This window comes from Kryptolebias marmoratus, linkage group LG15 (assembly GCF_001649575.2).
Source record: "Kryptolebias marmoratus isolate JLee-2015 linkage group LG15, ASM164957v2, whole genome shotgun sequence".
Lineage (NCBI taxonomy): Eukaryota > Metazoa > Chordata > Actinopteri > Cyprinodontiformes > Rivulidae > Kryptolebias > Kryptolebias marmoratus.
Window position 1 is genome coordinate 11,628,855 of NC_051444.1, and position 21,963 is coordinate 11,650,817.

The following is a 21,963-nucleotide window of genomic DNA, read 5'->3' on the forward strand; positions in this document are numbered from 1 at the left end:
CCCCCCCCCCCCCCCCCAGGACCACTGCACCATGGAAGGAGTGATTAAGAAAAGTCTATCTGTTTTGTTCTGTTTAGATACAGATAGTTTCTTCAGGCATTGAAAGTATAGTTTACTCACTGTGTGCTTCTACCTCTCCACGGGCTGGCTTCTCCCTGTGTGTTTGCACAGAGACGGAAAACTAACTGTGTTGTTGTACATCAGCTGCTTCACTAAGACTTTCAGAAGCTCAGCTGCTTAAAAGTGGGCTGCCATAAATGCGAGAAAAGCACTTAGTGGTTTAAAGTAAAGACTGTTGAGACCTGGACCACATTCCTCAATTTGGCGACCTGAGGGTTTAGAGCAAGCTCAAAGGTTGAGGATTGTCTTTGTTTTGTTGTTCAAGGCTCTGTGGGTCGTTCTGTTGGCAGGTGTTGTTGGACTGGTGCACTCATGCCCTCACAGGTTGGCACAGTAAGAAGGTGGAGTTCTCGCAGGACGTGTTGGAAGGTCTGTGGTGCTATTTGGATGACGTGCTTCACAGCCGGAAGCTACATTCTTTCCTCAAGCAGGGAAAGGCCATCACTCTGAGGCTCAACATGGCACAGGTACATCACAGATGTAAAAAAACAACGCATTTGTTATATAGTGTTATAGTGTTATATGTATTGAATTAATTCTCTGGTTATAGCATTTATTATCAGGACACACCATAAATGAAAACAATAAGAGTAAGTGTCAGTGTACACTGTAATATGAAAGTTTTACTGATGTTTTTTTCCTTCAGCTGTTGCTTGACCAACTGCAGGAGTGTGCACATGGTCGCCCACCGGTGTGTGTATCCACCATAATGAGTGTGTTGCTCGGCATCCTCTCTTCTCCTGTGCTTTCATCTGTTTTCACCACAAAGTATGAGCTGGTGATCAATCTGCTGGCCAAGTTCTGCTTGTTGGCCAGCCATGAGATACAGAAGCCCCGACCCGTGACTCGTCAAAGGACTGAACCTGACACATGTCAAGATGAAATGATTATGGAGCATCTGCAGACTGAACCTGAGAATCTACCAGATGAGCTGGTGCTTGACGAAAACTTCTCCTCCAAGTCAAAGAAAAACCACCAGTCAGCAGATTTATTTGAAGCGTTGCTTCAGGTGCTGACCTGTTATTTATCAGTGCAGCGACAGCAAGCCAACCTGAACAGAGTCTTTACTCTAGTCACCAACCAGCTCGTTCAGCCATTAGTGCTGCTCAGGTACCTACTGACCTCCCAGGACTTCACAGCGTCTCACTCACATCTGCACCTCCGCCAGCAGCAGCGCAGAGACATCCGCCTCAAGATCGACTCCATCCTTCACATGGCTCTCTTCCCGTCTGAGCTTCTGGCTTCATACAAGGCAGAACTTTTTCCATCTAAAGAGAGATCTGGGAAACACGGTCCTGGGGGCTCAAAAGGGGCTTTGAAGCCGGTCAGTGTTTTACTTTGCAAACTGAATGCTCAGGATTACTGTGAGCAGTCTCTTCTTTACTCCTTAAAGTCCGACACACTGTCTCTGCTGTTCAAGTTCTTTCTGGAAAGCTACGGAAAAGGAAGAGGAGAAAGCGAGGAGGAGCAGAGAATGCTATGTTTTTACTTCCTGGTCAGACTGCTCCCAGCTTTAGATGTTCACCTCGAGCAACAGGGCTCTGCTTCCTCTGTGCAGAAGTGTCCTCCAGCCTCAGCCTGTGGCCCAGAGAGCTGGAGCCTAGCTCTGCAGGCTGTAGAGTCCCTGTTAAGTCAGGTTCTGTCAGCAGATATTTATAATGTAGCTGCAGACAGGATACGACACGAAGAAGTCCAGCTCAGTTGTTACAGAGCCTTGGCCCAAATGCTCCTTAACGAAGCCCAGACAAGGTAAGTTTTGTTGATGTAGTTTTGTTTATTTTTTTTGTTTAAAGCAATTTTGTCTGACAGTGAAAAATGTGTTGACTTTCAGCATACCAGCCTGGTACCGGTGTTTAAAGGTCCTTTTGAGCCTCAATCATCTGATTCTTGAACCAGACCTGGTTGAGCTGTTGTCCAAAGCTTGGGTAAATGCTCAAGACCTGGAAGCACAAGTGCAACGGGCCAGACAGGTTTGTATTTGGGTAATTACAAAAACCAATCACAAATTAAATGTAGTAAAGAGTCATTGGTAAACCTTGGTTGTTTCCCAACAGATCATGGTCTGCAGCCTTATCCAGACCTACACTAAGCTCCGCCAGCTGTCTCGTCTCTTCTCTGTCCTCCTGTCTGTGATCTGTCAGCCAGCTCAGGGTGATTGTCCACCTTTTCTGCTCTCTGAGAGCATTTCCACATCCCTCAGGACTTGTCTTCTGGACACACCACCCTCTCAGGTTCTAGAGATCTGCTCGTCAGTGTTGAAGAGCATCAGGACATGTATTCTACCTGTTTTGGTTAAAGAGCAAAGAGAGGCAGACGTTATGGAGACTGATGGAGCTCACAGGGACCAAGAGAGAGACGATGCATCCCTGAAACTCTTTTGTCTCAGCCAGCTGCTTCACGTTGTCTTATTTAGTCTGAAGACTTTAGATAACTCCTCTCCTCTTCCCTTAGTGAGGCAGAGCAAAAGCTTTATGGAGGAGATGCAACAAACGATCAAAGAGTTATTCCATATGTTGATGGCAGACAAAACATCTTTAAAACCAAGTTTAAGCTCAGGTCAAAAAATTCCAAAGAAAGGCAAAAAGAATCTGGATGCCAGAAAGTCTGAGAAAGTTTCCAAGTTAAAAACAGAAACGATCTGGGAACAGAAGACGCAAGAGGCCGTCCTCCTGCTCAGATACACCTGGGTGGAAGTGGACACACTCTTCCATATCCACTGCAGCAAATACACATCTGTTGACTCGTTCCTGACCGGAGCTGAGGATGAGACTGAAGCTCCCTCCAGGTCTGTACTCCTGGTCCAGATTGAGAATCTTGTTTTGGGTTCAGTCTTCCCTTCACACCTCCGTCCATCTCCCTCCTTCAGTCCCACGAGCTGTTTGCTGCTCAAACACCTCACTTTACAGCAGATGAAAAAGGTTTTGTTGGATAGCGCTTTAGTCAATGAAAGCAGCACCGCAGCGCTGCTGAAGAGAGCAGTTCAGTTTATTGTAGCCAAGTCCGAGCTGGAGGTGAGATCGGGCGGAGAGCCGGTTTGGGATGGCCAGATCAGTAGTGTAAATGCCAGCACTTATCCTGTAGCACACTGGTATCTTGTCATATCAAACTTGTCTCTGATTGCTCCCCACCTGAGTGGAGAAGATGTTCACCACATAGCACACACGCTTGTCGGTTCATTGTTAAACGGACAGAGTGAAAGATCCAAGCATCATCCGCCCAGCAGTCTGACTTCCTCCGTCATATCTTCACAGCTCACCCTGAGCTCAGTTTTTTCAGAGTTTGCTTCGGTGTTCTCCACCACCGTTCAGTCCCTCTCACAAAGGATTATCGGTGTGCTCAAAGCAGGCTTCAAACCCAGAGGTTGTCCAAAGTTTCTGACCATTCATGAGAAAGAAACTGCAGCACTTTCTTCACAGAGCGACCTTAGTCGGCCTTTTTTCTCACCGGTGACAAAAGAGGCGATAATTGAGGATATTTTAACTTCTTCTAAAACTGAAAAAGTGCACGTTCTGCTGACAGACACACAAATCAGTGAGTTGGTAAACCTGCTTCAAATCTTAACAAACCTCCATCCAGATGGAATGAGCTCTGAGGATCTTTCCTCTGTTTTCCTCCTTCTCCTTTACACATTTACCTCCACATCCAGACAGCGGGACCCGGGCATCGTCGAGCCTCCTGAAACTGAAGCTGAGCCTCTGTTTTTAGGGAAGCTGTTCGCGGCTCTGACCTTTCTCCTCGAAGGCACTAGCTTTACAAGTGTTTTGAAGCTCATACATGGTGGCACTCTACTGCAGACCATTCTGTCGTCTCTTCTCTGGCATAGCAAGCGCACAAAGCTTCAAGACGCATTCACAGATTGGCTCGATGTTGTCAAAGCAGCTCAGGGCTTCGTAAAATCTTTGGTCCAGTTGATTATAATCAGAAACAGCAGCGTCAAACTCAACCTAGACCAGTTTGCTTCCTTTTTAACCAGTAAGAAAATAGCAAGCGTGTTATCCAGTTCAGGAGCTTCTGTGTCGTCTGCTTATCTCCTGGTGGCCTCTCTGGCTTCATTCTCCCAGGCGATGTTTTCTAACTTGGGAAGAAGCAAACCCATGGATCAAACTTTAATCCAAATGCTGTCTAGAACAACTTCTTTGCTCGGACCAGCTGTTGAGTCGGTCCTAAAGTGTCAGGGTTCCTGTGACGCAGCCATCCAGCCAGCCAGCATCCTCAGTCAGGCCTTTGTTGTCAAAGTCGTTACGGTCATGCTGAACTGCGAGTTGGCCTTGTTGTCGGTGGAAACCAAGAGCAAACAGCTCCCCCATATAACCCTTTATCAGACAGTCCGTCAGCAGATTCTCAGAGAAATAAGCTCTGCTCCAAGGCCCATGGACTTTCTGCTTTCCTCGCTCCATTTCCTGTCTGCGTTTTACAAAACCCTGGAGGTGTCAAGAGCGGAAGAGGAGCAAGGAGAGGAGATGGAGGAGCTGTATGTTCAGATTCTGCAGACTGTGCACGGACTTCTGAAAGGTATATGGCCTTACATTTGAGGATCCTTTTAATGTGTATTTGCCACAGTAAATACACTTGTTGTGCCTTTATGTTTTGGTATAATTTCTATAGAATTAGTATTAAGTCTTGCATTATTGTCTTAAATGTATTGGTTCAATTTTATTTTAGTCACATTTTTTTTCTTTTTCACCTTTATTTATACATATTTGTGTCCAGTGGCCAAAGCTTAAAATATGTAGCCTTTGTCATATAATTAATCTGATGAGAAATATTTTATCTTTTCCGTCAGCGCCTTGGTTGTCACCCAATGATGTTGAGAAACTTGAGCCAGCGGTGCAGGAGCTGTTGCGCCACCTGGTGGAGAAAAGAACGACCGATCAGTTCAACATTCTTCTGCTGATGATCGCAGAAGGGCTGGACGTTAGCAAGCTGAGGGCAGGAAACTGGAAGGTGCGGACAAGCTCACGTCTGACTTATAAACACAAATTGTTTCATTAATAAGTTCAATTTTATCCCTGTGGTTAAAAAAAAGTAACAAATTCCAATTACTCAAGTACCTGGTTATAATTTTGACATCTTGAGTTTATATTTAAGGATCTGCTGCTGGTAATATGACATCAGATTTTCAGAGGTTTAGTGAAGTCCGTTTCTTGATGTATTGGAACAAAAGTAGTTTGGTACACATTTCAGTGTGATGTTATTCAGATAAAACATCATTGATTCTTGTGCGGAAACAAGCTTCCCAGCTGATGTAAAGTAATGTACTTAAAGATCTCTGACCTTAAGATGTTTGCATTGATACTTGAACAAAATGATCCAATCTACAATTGTGCATGAGCACATTTAGTTTTGCAAGTTTATTTAAATTTAAACAAATTTGTACTTGAGCATGGCAAATACGAGACTTCTTATACTTGTGTTGAACACTTAGTCCTTGAACTCTTTTTTTGCAGGAAGTGCTGTCTGCTGTGATTACTGTGAAGCTGCTGTCCACTTGTCAGTTACCCGAGACCTGCTCCAAAGTGCTGTGGCTCATCGCGCCTCAGATCATTTCTGCTATGGTGGTGAGAAAACCTCACGCTCAGAGTTCAGGCAGCTTAGTAGGACGAGAAGGCAGAATGTGGAAATTAGTAGCATTACTGATTGTATTGTCTTTGGCCTTAAAGCAATGTATGTGTGCACCAATAAAGGTGACAGCCATTTTAACACGTTATCTTTCCATGTTACAGTTCTTGGTTAGATCGTCCAGTCAGGATGACTCTCTCACCCTCCCTTTCACCGTTCCCATGGTGACGTCAGTGACATCGTTGTTGCGTCAGGGGGAGGGGCTCATCACCAACCCTCATCCTGTGATATTGATTCTCGGAGCGCTCCATTCGCTGCCTCTCACCCACCTGAGCCCACCTGTCTACCACTCTGTGTTCATGGCTGTTCACGAGGCGCTGTTTGCCATCATCCAGTGCCACCCTCAGGTACCACCACACAAACAACCGTGTGCTTGGAGGAGTTCAGGAATTAAACGGTGAAATGTGTGCCAAAAAAAGGAATGTTCTTATTATTGCTAAAATCTTATCAAGTCTGTCAACTACAAATATTTGCAGCTGGAGTAACTAAAAGGATTAAAGTAGCTGAATATTTTTCTATTCAAGACGAGATTAAAACAAGATGATCAAACAGCCATTGCATCAGGTGATAAACTTTAATGTTTAACGTCAGCTGTTATCTATAAAACCTTGTTGGATTGATCAGACTAAATCCAAACGCCGGTCATGGTTGAATTAATGGATGAGCTGCTGAGAAAGAATAATAATCTAAAATCCCAGAGTTTATCTTTGTCATACATACAGCTGGATCAACAGATACCACAGAGGATTCCTCCTTTTGTCCCGTTTCACAGAGTTTAAGTGACGTGAGGCACTTTGAGTTATTGTTGTTTTGAACACATTTGCAAATTTTCGCTGCACTCCAGCAGGTTAACTCAGCCTGCAACCCTGAGTTTACAGTCAGTGCATCAGTTTACAGAACTATGCTTACAGAAACACGTTTTTAAATAATGTAATGTCTCATCTTTCTGTGGAAAATCATAGCAGTTCTTTAAAGGTTCTGAGTTTGAGTCAGCATTGAGTCATTTCTAGTGACAACATCTGGTCAGATAAAAAAGCGTAGGTGTTTGTTTTCAATGCAGTTTTTTTTTTTTGTTAAATTTAGATTCATGATTACACTTAAAGCCTGTTTCTTTTGTTTTCCTTTTTCTAAACCATCCCTTCGCTCTTATTTACTGAAAGTCGTCGTTGGTCCAAGCTTCTGGTCTGAATTCAAATGATGAAAGTGTGGTATGTGCTGCCGCCGAGACCTCAGGAGATTTCCCAGAAGAATGTCACTTTCAACCATAGAATATTGTAGCTGACCATAATTGAATTGCAGCTGCATAAAAACCTCATAACATCGACACTTTTAACTCATACTGGAGTTTGTGTCTCATCCACTCGGTTTGGAGCAGTATTTTTCTTTAGATATAGACCTGTATTACGTCAATCTGGATATCTTTTTTTTTTTTTAAACTCTATAAACTGTTTTTCAAATGGTAACAACGGAGTAGAATTGAACTGAAGCAGCTGCTGTAAATTAAACAGGCCAGAACCAGTTAAATGATTTCAGATGTTTGTGAGGACAAAACGCACCAACAAAGGAGACCAGCAGGGAAGGAAGAGGAAGGTAAAAATAAAACTGATTGGAACGCCGAGGCAGCAAAGAAACGAGTACATTTATGATGGATGAGAAGGGAATAAGTCATGAGCGATGCAGAAATGAGGAAGGAAGCTGAAAATGATGAGCCAAAAGGTAAAATTTGATTGGAATGGGGAACACAGAGGAAGTCTCGGGGCAAAATGGAAAATAAGGGGGTGTGATCTGCATCTGAGGTGTGATAGGACAAAAAGCCAGAGAGGAGGAGAACAGGAGAGGCTGGAGGTGGGCAGGCAGGCAGAGGAGGCTGGCACGAAGTGAGTTTAAGTTGATTTAAGCCATTGCCGAGCTCTAACCTGAGCTGGTGACATCAGCCCCATCCTCGTCTTTATTAAGTCTCTTTATCTCAATCTGTCTGGAAAAGGCCTGCAGCAGAATCAGGAGGAAGCTGTGCAGATAAACTTTTACCTCAGTTATTTTGTGTGCTCTCCACTGATGGCTGCTCTTCACGGAGCACTGAGACTTGTGTAGCAGATATTTCAAAACTCCTATTTCCAAATGTAAAAATGTTGCTACATGAAATTCTTTTTCCTAATTATAAAGTATTATAATTTTCTCTGTAGTTTCTTTTAAACTTAGACACAGTTACTCACACTATGGCATTATCATTATTGATTTATACAAGCAGAAGTCAAGAGATAAGTGAGTCTGCTGTACCATAAACTCATCTGGAAATCAATAATAAGAACGAATTAGAACATCAACCTTTAAACACTGTTTGTTGGTTTTTCTACCAGCCAGTATTCTGTAGTTTAGGAGTTTTGTCAGACTGCAATAGTTTTTAATCAAGAAGGAAACCCAGATTTCCACACATACAGGGTTCTGTTTACTGAATGTTTGTAAGACCGCGTTCTTCTAATGTGTGTCTGCAGGTGTTACCAAAGGCAGCTCCATCCTTCTTAAATGTCTTCTATCGTTTGGTGGCATCTATCATCCAGGAGGGTCGGCAGAGAGGGGACACTGACACAGGTAAACAACATAATGGACTATTTTAATGTAAACTTACTTGGTTGCTTTTCTGAGAATTGTTTGAATCTGCAAGCTGCACAAGTAGCAGGAAATTAGATTGTCTTTTAAAGCCTGACGAAAGGAAATATTTCATCTAAAGCAAAAGAGCTTTATGGTGAATTCTTCGCTGTATACTTGTTGTTCAGTCCACATCTAGCCTGTGGTTTGGTGTGGTTTCATGCTTAAAATCTGTCTAATTCTATCAGACAGCACTGGTGGTGCCATCATAAATCTTATAGTATGAACTGGAAAAGGTCACATAGCAAAAGACAAACACTGTAGGTCAGTAGTGTCTAATCCTGGTCCTATAGAGCCACTATCCTGCACGTTTTAGATGTTTCCCTGCTCTTCAGCAGGTCTTCAGGTTTCTGCAGAATCACTCAGTAATTCAAGTCAAGTATGTCAAAGCAGAGAAATGCCTAAAACATGCAGGATGGTGGCCTACCGGGACCAGTGTTGGACTCCACTGCTGTACGCAAAAGAAATGAAACTTACCAACTAGGTTCTCAATTTAGACTCAGTTTTGTTTAAATCTACTTCAAACTGACACGTTGCAGAAATTTCTACACTAGTTCAAGTGCTTTAAGAGCATCTTGTAGCAGTGTTTTTTTTATTTTTTATGTCTTCATATTGACTGTAAACTCAGTTTTTGTCAAGCCATTTTATTTAAAAAGTCAGTAAAACACATTAAGGGAAAGTAAAGTGTGGAGTCTTAGTTGTAATAGTTAAACAGGCAAACTATATTTTCCACAAACAAGTAGGTGAAATAACCTTTTTTGTGTTTTCTGAAGGCGTGGAGAATGACGTGTATTTGCAGTGCTCAAAACAGGTAGAGAGGATGTACTCTCACATTGCTGCTAATGCCGAGAGCTTCACTTCGCTGCCAGTCTTCATGGTGGCTCAGTACGTCACAGAGCTGCAGAAGGTACAAACAAAATGACTGTCCTCTCTGTCTTACAGCAACATTTGGTTCAGAAAATATCCTGACGGTTTTGTGAATTGGCGACAAAGAAGTCCAGTGCCATCGTAAAACACTCCTGCTCATGAAACCAGTCTGTCCTGTCCTTCAGCTGTGAGTGTGTGTGAGTGAAACACACATTGTCACAGGCAGCTGGAGCTCGGCTGAGCGTTTGATCTGCCACAGTTTGTCTCAAAACCACTGAACTGAATGACAGGGTCGCTGACGCTCGGCAGCAATGGGAAATGTTTCCTTTGGCCAAATTGCAGATGTCCACGAATCTCTGTGGACACTTGCAGGATTACGGTAACTCTGTGTGCAGGGGTGCAGCTTAAGGCTGGATGTTCCTTCAGTCCAGTGAGTCACGTCTAGCAGAAAAGCACTGCTCTTGTTTGCTGCCAGACTGTGGTTAACGTGACGCCAGGCTGAATCAGCATTTTCCAGCAGAGTCACACATTAAGAAAATGACTTAAAAGTGCAAACACACAGATGGAGGGAGGTTTGGAAGACTTTAAACTTTGCTTCAATCATTCAATAATTCAGAAAGGATATAGTGCTTTGAATAGATTTTTCTTTTCAAAATGGATGTTGCTCTTTGCAACTAAGGGGTAATTTGTGTCGTGGCGAAGTCCCTCTGCAGCAGACGGAAGTAGAGCGGCAGTGAAAACATGTTGGTGTAGTTACAGCTCATGTGAACAGGTTGTTGAGCTTGTTGAGTTAGACTCTAACAAGAACAATACTGAAATTAATCAGATGCTCAAAACAAAACTGATTTGGAGTATGATGATGCTTTGGAGTTCAAAAAATGTTACCAGACGTGGGATGATTGGCGGTGGGTGCAGCTCAGTGGAAGGCTGGAAGATTGGAAGATTTAAGGTTTGATCTTCAACCATGGAGTCCTTCCCCCTTCGTGAGCTTATGGATGTAGGAGGGAGAACCACTTAAGATGGCTCTATTTAAGTGTGAACCATTTATCATACAGCTTGTTAACAAGCATCAGAACAATTATCACATGGACTCTGATCACCTACCTCGTCACGTATTTATATATTATCATATTCATTTATTTATTAATTCGTTTTTTTCTTGATGTTGTTATTTTGTGTTGTGAGCGCTGGAAGCTTCGATGATCAGAAAAAAAGCACACTTTTTGTAATTAAAAACTTGCTAATTCTGAATTTTAGCCATAGGTTTCATAGTACAGCAGGGCACAAAATGACAGACTCCTTCATAACGTGCACATAACATTTATGATGAGCATGATCCAGGACCCAGGTCTGTAATCTGCTTTCTTGACAGATGATAAGAAATCTCTAACCTTTTTAAAAACCAACTTAAAGCACGTCGTTACCTTTTTGTAACGCGAAGCATGTAATTTTATCTTAATCATCCAACAGGGACGGTCACCTGCTCTGAGCAGCTGACACAAACTCATTTTGTCCTGACGGATGACAAATGTCTGTGGACTGTATCAGGTCATGGTGCTTATCATCTGTATACCTGTACCAGTCTAATATTACAGACATGAATGCTTGGACACTATCGAATGTCCTCCTGACTAGTTTCTCAGGGTTCACTGAGCGCAGTGCTTGTTCTTTGACTATTATATATTTATTTAATGCTGCAGGAAGAAAAGCCTCGCTCAGTGAAGTGTTGGATTTCTTTCTGCCTGAACATGCTGCTCTGCTTTGTCATTCTGAACTCAGGAAAAAAGAACAGCTTTCAGCTCGAGTTTCTGGATCACAAAAGCTTCATCCCTTAAATATAGTGTGAAGGGGGGAAAAAAAACAACGTAGATCTTTTAGTTCGGGTTTATAGAATAAATGTAATCTCTATAAATTTTCCTGAATTATTAAAAGAGCGGAGTGAATACAAAATGACTTAAAATATGAGCAAGAATAAAAATGTATTCCTTTTAATTGGCCTCCTGCAGTTCAGTTCAAATCCAGGTTTTTAGACCATTTGTGTGTGCCTAAGCTAAGCTCCTGTTTCTGGTGGGTTTTTGAACTGTGGCAAGTTTTATTTTGACCAGATCCAGTCAAAAACAGCTCAGTTTTATCTTACTCTAAAGAGATTATCTTGATGAAGTGCATTTGGGAAATGCTGAAACTAAGAATGTGCTTAAAAAAATTACAATGAAGGATCCTTCCAGCCCAGTAATTTCGAGCGCGTTGATGGAATTTCATCTCGTGAAGCAGAGTTATGATTTATGGAGCAGAGAAACATTGTCTGACCTCAATTTTATCTGTGCTGCAATCACAGAGTTTAACATTCCTCTCTTGTCTCATTGTCTCCGGCTCTCTTTTCACGATTTGATCAGTTCCCTCCTCTTTTTTTTTTTTCCTGCCTCTCTAGGTTACTCTGCGACCTCACATCAAACTGCATCTGACTGAGGGCATCTATTGCATACTAGACCTGTGCATGGAGCACGATATCAAGTTTCTGAAGGCTGGGCTGAACACAGGGGTCAGAGAGGTGTTCAACGAGTTGTACAACAGCTACACCCACTACCACAAACCACAGAGACAAGGAGAGGACAAGTACACCGTCTGATCTGACTAAACAAACTTGTTAAGGCTTTTATTTTTTTTTATTTGTGACATGCACATACACAGCTTGGGGCTAACGTGACGTCCGCGAATCATAAACGCAGTTGGATCGGTGAAAGCTCACTGAAGCATCACTGCATTCCCCCCAAAACACTCAGTGGGAGTCTGACGCTGTTAACCTTTTTCTGATGGGACCGAGACGCCACACTGTGATGGAGTCAATGTAGGAACAGTTCATAAAAGACCGTTAAGTGAAGCAGCTTTTAATCAACATGTTGTGATGGTTTTTAGTTCAAAAAAGGTGTTATTATTGTTGAAATTTGTAAGGATGTGTACAGCGTACCATTTTATTTAATCTATTGTCATATTTGTTTTATAAATGTTCTTTTTCTTATGTTTCCTGTTTTTTTGTCTTCTTTGAGCAATAATTGTTTTTATATATTCAGGTTTATTAACATGGTGAAGCTGATGCACCTTCAGCTTTTTAAGCAGTTAGGATCAGTTTTTTCCGGATATATTAACAGTTTTTAGTGTTTTTGTTTAATTAGAGAATCAGCCTCATTTCTGTTGTGGGTTTAGTCTCCCGTTGCTGCTTTGGTCATTTTGTTATTCCAGGCAGGTAAATATATATTTTCAGAACTCTGGCAGGATGTTTTGGTTTATTCTGCTGACATTTCTGATATTTTTCTCCCAATAAGAAGGAGGAGGAGGAGTTTTTACTTCTTGCTGCAGCTGCTGCTTAAATCAAATTGTTGGATTTTTCTTTGTATCGATGTGGGGTCCTGACCTCACTATGCTAAATGGTGATTTTGGCAGCATGTGCTGCAAATATTATTCTGTTTTAATGCGGCAGAATTTATTTTGAACTGGTCCTCCTCCCCTTACAGGACCGCATATTAAATCTGTTTGCAGATCTCTACATTGAGAAAATCCACGACTCTGTTACCATAAATACAGCTTTAACGCTGTGACGAACCTCCATCTTGTTGTGTTTCCTGCAGCAACACACCGGGGCGGTGAACGCTGACCCGTCTCTCATATTGACACGTTAGATTGGATCTTCTGTAGCATTATTTTCTGCACAGGTGAAACAGGTTAACTTTGTCTTCTTGAAACAAAGAAGACAAAATAAAGACAAAGTGCCTAAACTGAAGAGGCAAAACAAAGGCAAAAAAAAAGGCACCTTGAGAAGTGCCCCGTTTTAAAAACTAATTCCTTAATAATGAAATACATACGTACAGACACTTCACAATTTCGTCAACGCTGCCCTTTAGTCCGACCTCTGCTAAACTGTATCAACTGTGTGTTTTTACTTTAATGGGTCAGACATCATTAATGAGAATGACATTTAACTATGATTTAAACAAGTGTAAATTAGTATTTGTAACTTTTGTGTCCATGTAGAGATCTCAGCTTTAGCTGCAGTTTATTGAAGGCAGTATCGTTAATGTTTGTGCAGTTTACAAACTGGTTTAATACTCGTGTGACCTACTTCAAGATTTTTTCTTCAAGAATACTTGATTCTCTTGACCAGAGTGGAAACTGCACTGTTGTAATTATGTACAGCATTTAGCTTGAGGTAGTGAGTTGCTGAAAGATTGACTTATTTTACTGTGTTTATGAGCCATCATGTATGATAGTGTGAGACCTGTTTGTAAAAATAATTTTATTAGTCTCATTGAATTGCATGGGGTAATTTCTGTCCTTCTGTATTACTGCATCCCGACGTGTTCAATCCAAACTTACATTTTACACGAGCCAACAGGAGCAGTGGTTTTACCTCCTTTATGTACAGCTGAATGGGTCACAACTTGGTGGTATGCTGACATTTACCACCATCAGGTTTTTATAAAGGGAAGGTTGAGAGTTATAGAAGATCTCATTGAAGCAGAAAAACAAATTTGGGTCTTCTTGGTTTAACATGAGACCCACGTCTACCTGTAGAGGGCGATGTTACACCTTACTGACACCATATATATTATATTTTATATATACATATTGTCCACTTGACAACTTTTTTTAAGTGCACACTGCATATTATGCCAAGTTCAGGTGGAAGGAAGGACTGGACAGAAACTTGGTGTAAAAGCATCCAAAGTCCAAACAAATATCTTCAGAAAGTCTGGAAACTTTTTATTTAAGATCACTTTAAAAGCTCTGGCTCCATGGAAACAAAGTATGTTAAAAAAAAGAATTAGACCGAATAAAAACTTTTGTATCTTCATTTTCTGTTACTGTAGTTGCCAAAACAGGCTTGCCACAGAAGGATTTTTACTAAAATCTGACAGTGATTTCATTCAGATCAGAGGAAAGTGTAATTTATCTTTTTAAAGGTGATGTTTGAAGTGAATGGATGGAGGGTTTGATGTCACAGGGTTCAGTCTCAGTTTGTTGAGTCAGATCAAGTGATGATCAGATTCAGGACCAATGTAATCCAGGGAGCACAAACTGAAGCTGGACTTCCTTAAATGTTTCCTGGAAAGTTTTTTTAAGGCCTCTGAGAGCTGAAACAATAAAGGAAGAACTTCTATTCATGGTGTGACATTTTTCTTTATTATAGCATCAACCAGAATGAAAAAGCAAATCACTTATAATTAAATTTTTTTGATTGGCATTTTTCCTCATGTATCTTTGAGTAAATAGAAGATGTTAGGACACATGTCAGGCCAGTGGAAGCTCTTTTTTTTAGGTGAAGCTTTTGTTTGCTGCATTTTAACCCGGTTTAAAGTGTCTCTGGCGCCCCCGCCGTCCCCACGCAGGCAGTGAAGTCGTGTAAGCGTGATTATTTTCTCTCGCTGCTCCCACAGACGCGATAGAAAACCTCCAACAATCATTTCCCCACGGAGACCTGCCTCCGCCCTGAGTCCGGCCGACCTGAGCGCAGCGCGGAACGGCACGGCTCGGATTCGAACCCGGTCCTCCTTTTAAAAAAAAAACAGGGGGCTGCCCGAGCCGGCGTTTGATTGGATTAGAGTCGGCTAGTCTTTGCCCTCTAACCCCGCTGATGTTGGCTTGCTGCTTCCTGCTCCCTCTGCTCCCCCTCACCGACTGACGGAGGCTGCCGAAGCCGCGCGGCGAAGCTCCCCGCACGGACACGGCGCACCGGGACAAGCCGCTGCTTCACCCCGAGGAGAGCGGAGCGGAGAGCCGCCGGAGCACACGGGCGAGCGGGGCGACGAGCTACACAGAACCATGCGGAGGAAGTCGAGAATGTTGCTGTGTTTCGCGGTGCTGTGGGTCCTGGGAATAGCCTACTACTTCTACTCGGGGACAGCGCTGAGTCGAAAGGTAGGGTTTCCGTCCTTCGACCGCTTTTTGTGGCTGCTCGGTCTGCCCCGGAGCCCCGCTTCTTCCAGGACAAAGCGGGGATGTGATTTCACGCTCTTGTGCCTCTTCTCGGAGGCTTTGGGGGGTTTGGGTTTTTTTTCTCTCTCCCCTTTCGGCATCACGATGTTGTGAGCAGTGTGATAAAGGGCCTGCTAGTATCAGTGGGCAGGCATTGATTTGGTGGAGATAAGTCCGGACAGGGGCTGCGGGGTGGCCGCCGTGGCCGGTCGGCGTGCTCAGACCTCCGGGTGCCGGGGATCGCCTTCCCCCGGGCAGCCGGAGCGGAGCACGCTCAGACCGGGCGGCTGGGGTTAGGACTCTGCGGTGGCCGAGCCGGTCTATTTCCGAACACGACGCGATAATAGCGGCTAAAGCACGCAGATAAGTGATTGTTTTTAATCTGAAAGTGCCGGCCTGGCTCTCAGGGCCGGGAGAGTTTCAGCCCGTGGATATGGAGCACGTCAGCACAAGCTGCAGAAGCAAACATCAGGAAGTATTTCAGATTAACACAGCTCTGATTCACTCATTCACTCACTGTGTCATGTCACGGTCAGGTGTTACTCTCCAAAGGTGGCTTTAGACGTTTCCTGAAACACTTCATGTGTTGCAACTAAAAGGACTCTTAGTAACTTCACTGCTTTGCAGACTGAAAGGCTCCTTTTTTTTAAATTATGTCCACCAGTTTCTCATTATTGGGAGCTAAATCCAGCCTACAGCTGAAACCATTAGTCTCAGAGGTCCACTTTGATGACTGGAATTAAAATAACAGGCTATTTATTTTGGTTTATAGTGCTCAAAAGTGTCTTGATTGTGGCAATCTTACATATGTTTTATTCATATAAATCAGGCCTGAATTGTTTTCTGGACACAATCTCTTGCGGTTTCCGAAATGATTGAAAATGTGTTGCTTTTACTTTTTGCCTGAAAAAGAGTTCTGGACAAAATAAGACATCACCTCGAAAACTGGGGTTGTCTCTCTAGTTTCTGACATTTCATAGATTAATTGAGTTCTCACCTGGAGGAGTAATCAATAACGAAGGTGACTGGTGTTCGCGGCCATGTTAGAAACACCCGAGGCGGTACAAATTAACAGCGCCAGCCTCTGAGATGACCCCTTCTGACCTTCGAGACTCGCAGCACCGTTGCGTTAGATTGGATTAGTTTTTGCCAAGTTTGTCCAATAAACAAGCGGATGACTTTGACATGCATACCTTTTCCCCAGTAAACCCAGCCTATACATGCAGTTTGTTATGACAGACGTGCAAGGTGAATGTCCTCCAGGTGTTCAGGTGTGAGACGTGACACCTGGGTACACGTGACTCTGTCTGTGCATCCTGTTGTGCATGAAGTGCCGTTTCTGGGTTGAGATATGTGCACACTCCACTGCCTCCATCACCCCTCTAAATGAGGTTGTATGTGTGTGTGTGAGAATGTCCTGTGTGTATTCCACCTGCCTCCTCTCTTGTCCTATCTGTCTCTCCGTGTTTGCTTTGCTCCAGTCAACCACACCAGCCCCTTTTACTTTTCCATTAGGCTGATAGCTCTACGGGCTGTGTGTTTTGTTTATTTGGGGTTTGCGGCGGGGTCAAAGTAACACACTGTGATAAGCAACTTTCTCCAATCCGGAGTAGCAGCATTAATATGGATGACGGTGCGCACCCTGCAGGTGTCTTTACACAGAGGGACAGTGATCTGTTTAAACGGCAGCGCTGCTGCTCAGGTAGAGGGCTGCTTCCTGTTACACCCTCCTTCTGTTTCAGAGAGGGGAGATATTTGATATATATCTTGAAACAAATGAGAAAAATCTACACATAGATTGAATGTTATGAACACAGACATCAACACTGCTAGTAATAATGCCTTTTCAGGGCAGCAGATGGGAATTATTGTAACATTTGTTCCTTTTTATTATGAGGATTCCAAAACATAGATTTAAATGTTGGCCCTGTGATGGATTAGTAACCCTTCTAAGGTTTAGCGTGCTCCTCATTAAGACCAAATGTGTTCAGAGCAAATATGAAATTTAATCCTTATGCTATAAAATTTAAACGTGTTGAGTTGTTTCAAGTTAATCAGTCAGATATCACTGACTGGCTGTTCGATTAGTGAAAAACCCTGTAAGAACTTGCATGTTTGTTGATGCATAAAGCTTTAATACTTATAAAAGCATATGCATAAAATAAAGTTACTTTAAAAAAAAAACAGACAAAAAGGCTAATGAAACAGGAAATGTTTGTTGCTACAAACTGAGCCGTAATAACCAAACTTTATAGAAACATTATATTAAGTTTGCAAATGTTTCAACAGGCTCTAAATTTTTATACTTTCCTTCTAAGGAGTCAGACTTCTTTGTAACTTTTTTTTCTTTTTAGGTGTTTTTTTTCAACAGTTCTCTGGGCTTTTTGAAGGTCTTTCAAAGTTTTTCTTTGGGCTTCTTTTTCCAATAATTACCCAATCAGTCCTTGTACCTGACCATGACAACTTATTACGCAGTGTGTGCTTAAAACATATAAAAGTGGAGAAGTCTAGGACAACAAAAGCAGCGTCAGAACTGAAACGGAATTATCTACAGCTGATGTACGGTGTCTGAAAGTCGAGTATTTTATGAAGTAGGAAAAAAGCAGGAAAGACCTGAACCAGGAGCTGAGAGATGCCTCAACCTTCAGTTTGTATATTTACTGTGTGCCAAGTTTTCAACTAATAGCTCTTTGGGAATCACTTTAGTCGAATTGTTGAAATATAGAAGATGAAACAGTTTTGCACATAAAATAGTATTTTCGAACCAACAAAGAAATGGGAACAAGTTAATGGTACAACAAAGTCTGGCTCATTGGAAGTAAAATATAAAGAAACCTAGGATGATTTAAACCTTTTGCACAGCACTGTCTGCAGTAATATATGGAGTCCTGCTCCGTTCTGCGCTGCAGAGTTGGCCCTCTGGTACAGGTGTAAAGTGAACGCTACACTTGGTAGTTGGCGGTGCATATTTTTCCCTCAGATGTTGATACGAGGCGACACAGCGGGGTCCCGCTGTTGCTGCCGGTTCTTGACGTCAGTTTGATGTATAAGCGCCGCGGACCCAGACGGACGCATGTAATATTTATATGCATTCCAGCCTAAAGCCGGGACTGCAGTCACCCCTGTCACCGGTCACATGCTGGCTGCATCCATTCCACCTGACGAAGACGAATGCTCCGGTGTCATCGCTGATCCTGATCTCTGCGAGGTGCATTCGGGATTCACACGGTCACAGCGGATAAATCAAATGGCCACTTCTGAGGAATCTGAAAGGCGGCGTCTCTGCGAGAAGAATTAGTTCAGCTGGCTTCGTCTTGAGCTCTGTCACACTCCGCTGATACTCCGGCTCCTCTGATCAAAGCATAAAACTCAAAGCTCACAAAGTTCCCTATTTAAGAGATTTGGCCCGTTTTTGAAGCGTGTGTGCCAATTTAAAGACACATTTGACTAAACTACAAGCTAGTGCCTTTTTCTTTCTTGGTTTTTGGTGCAGAGTTACACAAAAATAGAATCATTCTCAGAGGTCAAGAGCAAACTTAAGGCACATTCCTTCAATTTTTGATCAGACACTTTCAGCTGCATGGATGGAAAAGTTTATTACTGGGGGGAAAGCGTCTCGATCATGTTTCAAGCTTACTGGAACTTTGTTGCATCAACTTTGTGTAAACAGAGAGAAAATATTTTCAGCTTAACGCTTCACTACTTATACCATTGGTATTTTTAAACAACAGCAGTGTGAGATAAGTTTATCCACTCATTCCAGTATATCTTGAAAAATAAAAATAGTCCAGTTTATTCATTTTTTGCACCAAAACCCAACTTTTTCCTCTGAAACCTTTCTCGCAATCAGTTCCATACGTTTAAGAAATCGCAATAAATACACTGCAACATTTTTCCCCGATGACTGTGTATTCTTTTGTGTATTCTTTTATGTTTTATGGACTACAAATCTTATCTCTTTTCTTCTGTCGCACTCGCAGCACAGCAGATAGAGTAGCGGGAAGCTTTGGGAAACACTCAGCAGCTGAACTCGGAACAAACCCGTGGATCTGTAAGTGCATTGTTGTACTCAGGAGGATAGTGTTGCACACATGAGCCTCACCAGGATGCCCCATTAAAGTCTTTGTTGTTGGGCAAACCTAAGGGAGATTGTTTTTTTTTTTTTTCTTCCTGCCAGCTCTTGTGAAACCAACTCCTCACAGTTGAACATTTAGATGTTAGGGCGACTAAAAACACGAAGAAGACAAAGTCAGATTGGTAACTTTTCTAATATGAGGCATGCAGCTACTGACTTTAAATGCTGCTAGATAAATCATGCTCAGGTCAGTGTTCTTTAGATTCCACGTGACAGAAACAGCAGAGAACAGAAGGATGACTGCAGGAACAAATCACAAACACATGCTTGTAAACAGTCCTGGCAGGATAATTCACGCACACGTGGTCAGCTCTCACCTAAAGTTGCTGCAGAGCCACCGACTGCAAGTTTCTCTGTGTTTCCTGCATATTTGCAGGCGGCGGCTGAAGCTCTGTAAGTTCCTCATTGTCCAGAAAACCAAAGAAGAGAGATGAGCTGCTTTGAATCAGCGCAGTGATGAATCTGCCCGTTTCAGAGCTCATGAATTAAAGTTACAGAGTGTGTTATCTGCAGAGCTCTAGGCTTTCAGTCTCTGTCTCAAACTTTGGCTTTATAGATGCACACGTCTGTCATCACAGGCAGCGTGACTTCTCTGACTCATGGCTGTTTTTGTTTTTTTTTAAAGCAGAATTTCTGCAGAGAAAATGTAGATTTTGCAGATCACACAGTTATTAAGGGCGAAGGCGATGATGCTTCATTCAGGTCACAAAAGGAGATTTTGCTGTTTGGTATCTGGTCTTTATAGTGAAATCTGTTCACACACAGCTTTACTTTTAATATTGATTGCACATGTTAGAGTTCCTGCTGTTGTGTGGCTGCAGAAGAGCAGCATACTTTTGAAACCTGTGGCTTTGAACCAGCATGAAGCTTCAGCAGCTCAATATGTTTACGGTGTCAACATAAAACGCAATCTCAACCTGAGTGCTTTAGTGCTATCAGCAAAGTAAATGTGGTTTTATACGGCAAACACCGGATTCACTGAGACTCGTGCTAATCCGGAGGGTTGGGAATCATTCGCAAATATAGAATTTTAATTAGAAAATTTGATTGTGTGTGTGCATATTAAAATAATGATCAGTTTTGACAGATGCTCCTCTTAATTTGGGTACGAGTTCAGAATCTAATTGTTGCTTTTCTGACGGTGCAGTTAAATAAAATCATTTTTATCCCAGCAACAGTTTCCACTCTCGCATCTGGGTCTCTGAACGTCCTAGCTGAGAGTCACAGGAAAAAGATTGTGATGCTCTGTTGGATGTGTCGGTATGTGTGGGTGTTTGACAGGCTCTTTACTCTGGGGACAGCTGATGCTACATTTAGGAGGCAAGAAACTATAACCGAAGCATATGGCTCTTTTCTAAAAAAAACAAAAAACCTACAATGAATATGGATTTTTTTTTTTAAGTCTGTTAAAATATGGGGGTTTTATGATGCAACAAAGAAGATAAATCATGATGTAAGATTTCCAACGTTAAATCTGATTTGCTCACTGAATTGACTCATAAGAAGGTAAAGTCAAATCAGAAATTGTCGGGAGAATAAAGAATCTAAAAGTCTGGTTGCATAAGTCTGAATATCTCTAAAACTTGTTGACTCAACTTCAGATTTTATTGCATCATTCAGACTTTTTGGTTACAAGTCGGTGAAGCTAAAAAACCTTGACCTGTCAAACTTTTATTTATTTTTTTAAAGAACGATCTGCATTAATGAAATAGTTTGAGCGAACGATATGCACACCCCTTTATTGATTTCCAATCGGACTTATTTCTTGACTCTGTCTGGGCGTTTTTTTGTAAAGTCTTTTACTGATTTGGATGTACAAGTTGCCATAAATTTATGGGGTGCATCAAAGTTAAATCCCTCTTCTGAGACCTGTTGGGATCTCACTAAAATGTCTGGGCTTTTTGAGATTACCTTCTGTTTTAGCTGAAGAAAAACACTTCAAACATTTCAGTGAATCACATCGCTGTATGTTGTTCATTTTGTCATTTATCTTACCTTTCTAAATTACACTTGAGGAGTTTTTCTACACGGTTAAAGAAGAGATTTGCCTGTTTCTTAAGACTCATCCAGACCTAAAAACTTGTTGCCACTTACATGCCCACACATGCAAATTATAAAGGATCTTGTAATAAAATACGATTATCAGCTAGTTCTAACCCGAACGTCCTGCTGCTCCTTGGATGTCGGAGGAAAGGGCTCCTGGGCCTCCTAGCAGCTTCCCTGAACAGTTTTGTCCCGTAACTCTTGACTTCAAATCTCTTGAACAGTTCTTAAAGTCAGCTTTACTTCGAGTCAAATTCAGGCTCGTTGATTGCAGAAGCAACATTGGTAACGCTCTGCGCAGACTGCTATTAGGGAAATGACGATGACTGGAATTTGTTTATTCAAATGACGTTTACAAAAGAAGGGCTTTGTGTTGTTTTTAGGCTCTTCGCAGAAACTGTCTCTGCCTCATGAGAGTTTAAATCAACGTTATCTTGGCCCCGTCCTGGTCTTGGTGTCTCCTACTCTTCTCCTGAGAAGCTGAGAACCATTTCCAGCGTTCAGTCTGGTCTCCAGCAGAGAGAGACAATTGTTCTACTCAGGTGGAGCAATCAGTCCAAAGTCTC

At 42.3% G+C, this 21,963-nt stretch overlaps 2 protein-coding genes across 2 annotated transcripts in view; both read left to right on the forward strand.

Moving 5' to 3' along the window:
* urb2 (URB2 ribosome biogenesis homolog) overlaps nt 1-12,855 on the forward strand; it is a 13,858-nt gene extending 1,003 nt beyond the window's left edge. The window contains exons 3-12 of the mRNA XM_017418805.2: nt 411-587; nt 767-1,869; nt 1,952-2,090; nt 2,175-4,632; nt 4,904-5,064; nt 5,568-5,678; nt 5,844-6,086; nt 8,232-8,328; nt 9,159-9,292; nt 11,681-12,855. Coding sequence (XP_017274294.1) covers nt 411-587; nt 767-1,869; nt 1,952-2,090; nt 2,175-4,632; nt 4,904-5,064; nt 5,568-5,678; nt 5,844-6,086; nt 8,232-8,328; nt 9,159-9,292; nt 11,681-11,878 — 4,821 coding nt within the window. The 3' untranslated portion in view covers nt 11,879-12,855. The remainder of the gene's footprint in view (nt 1-410; nt 588-766; nt 1,870-1,951; nt 2,091-2,174; nt 4,633-4,903; nt 5,065-5,567; nt 5,679-5,843; nt 6,087-8,231; nt 8,329-9,158; nt 9,293-11,680) is intronic.
* Nucleotides 12,856-14,657: 1,802 nt separating this feature from the next.
* The window catches only part of galnt2 (UDP-N-acetyl-alpha-D-galactosamine:polypeptide N-acetylgalactosaminyltransferase 2), a 48,167-nt gene continuing 40,861 nt past the window's right edge, over nt 14,658-21,963 (forward strand). Inside the window, exon 1 of the mRNA XM_017418635.3 lies at nt 14,658-15,162. Within this exon, the coding sequence (XP_017274124.1) occupies nt 15,067-15,162 (96 nt within the window). The 5' untranslated portion in view covers nt 14,658-15,066. The remainder of the gene's footprint in view (nt 15,163-21,963) is intronic.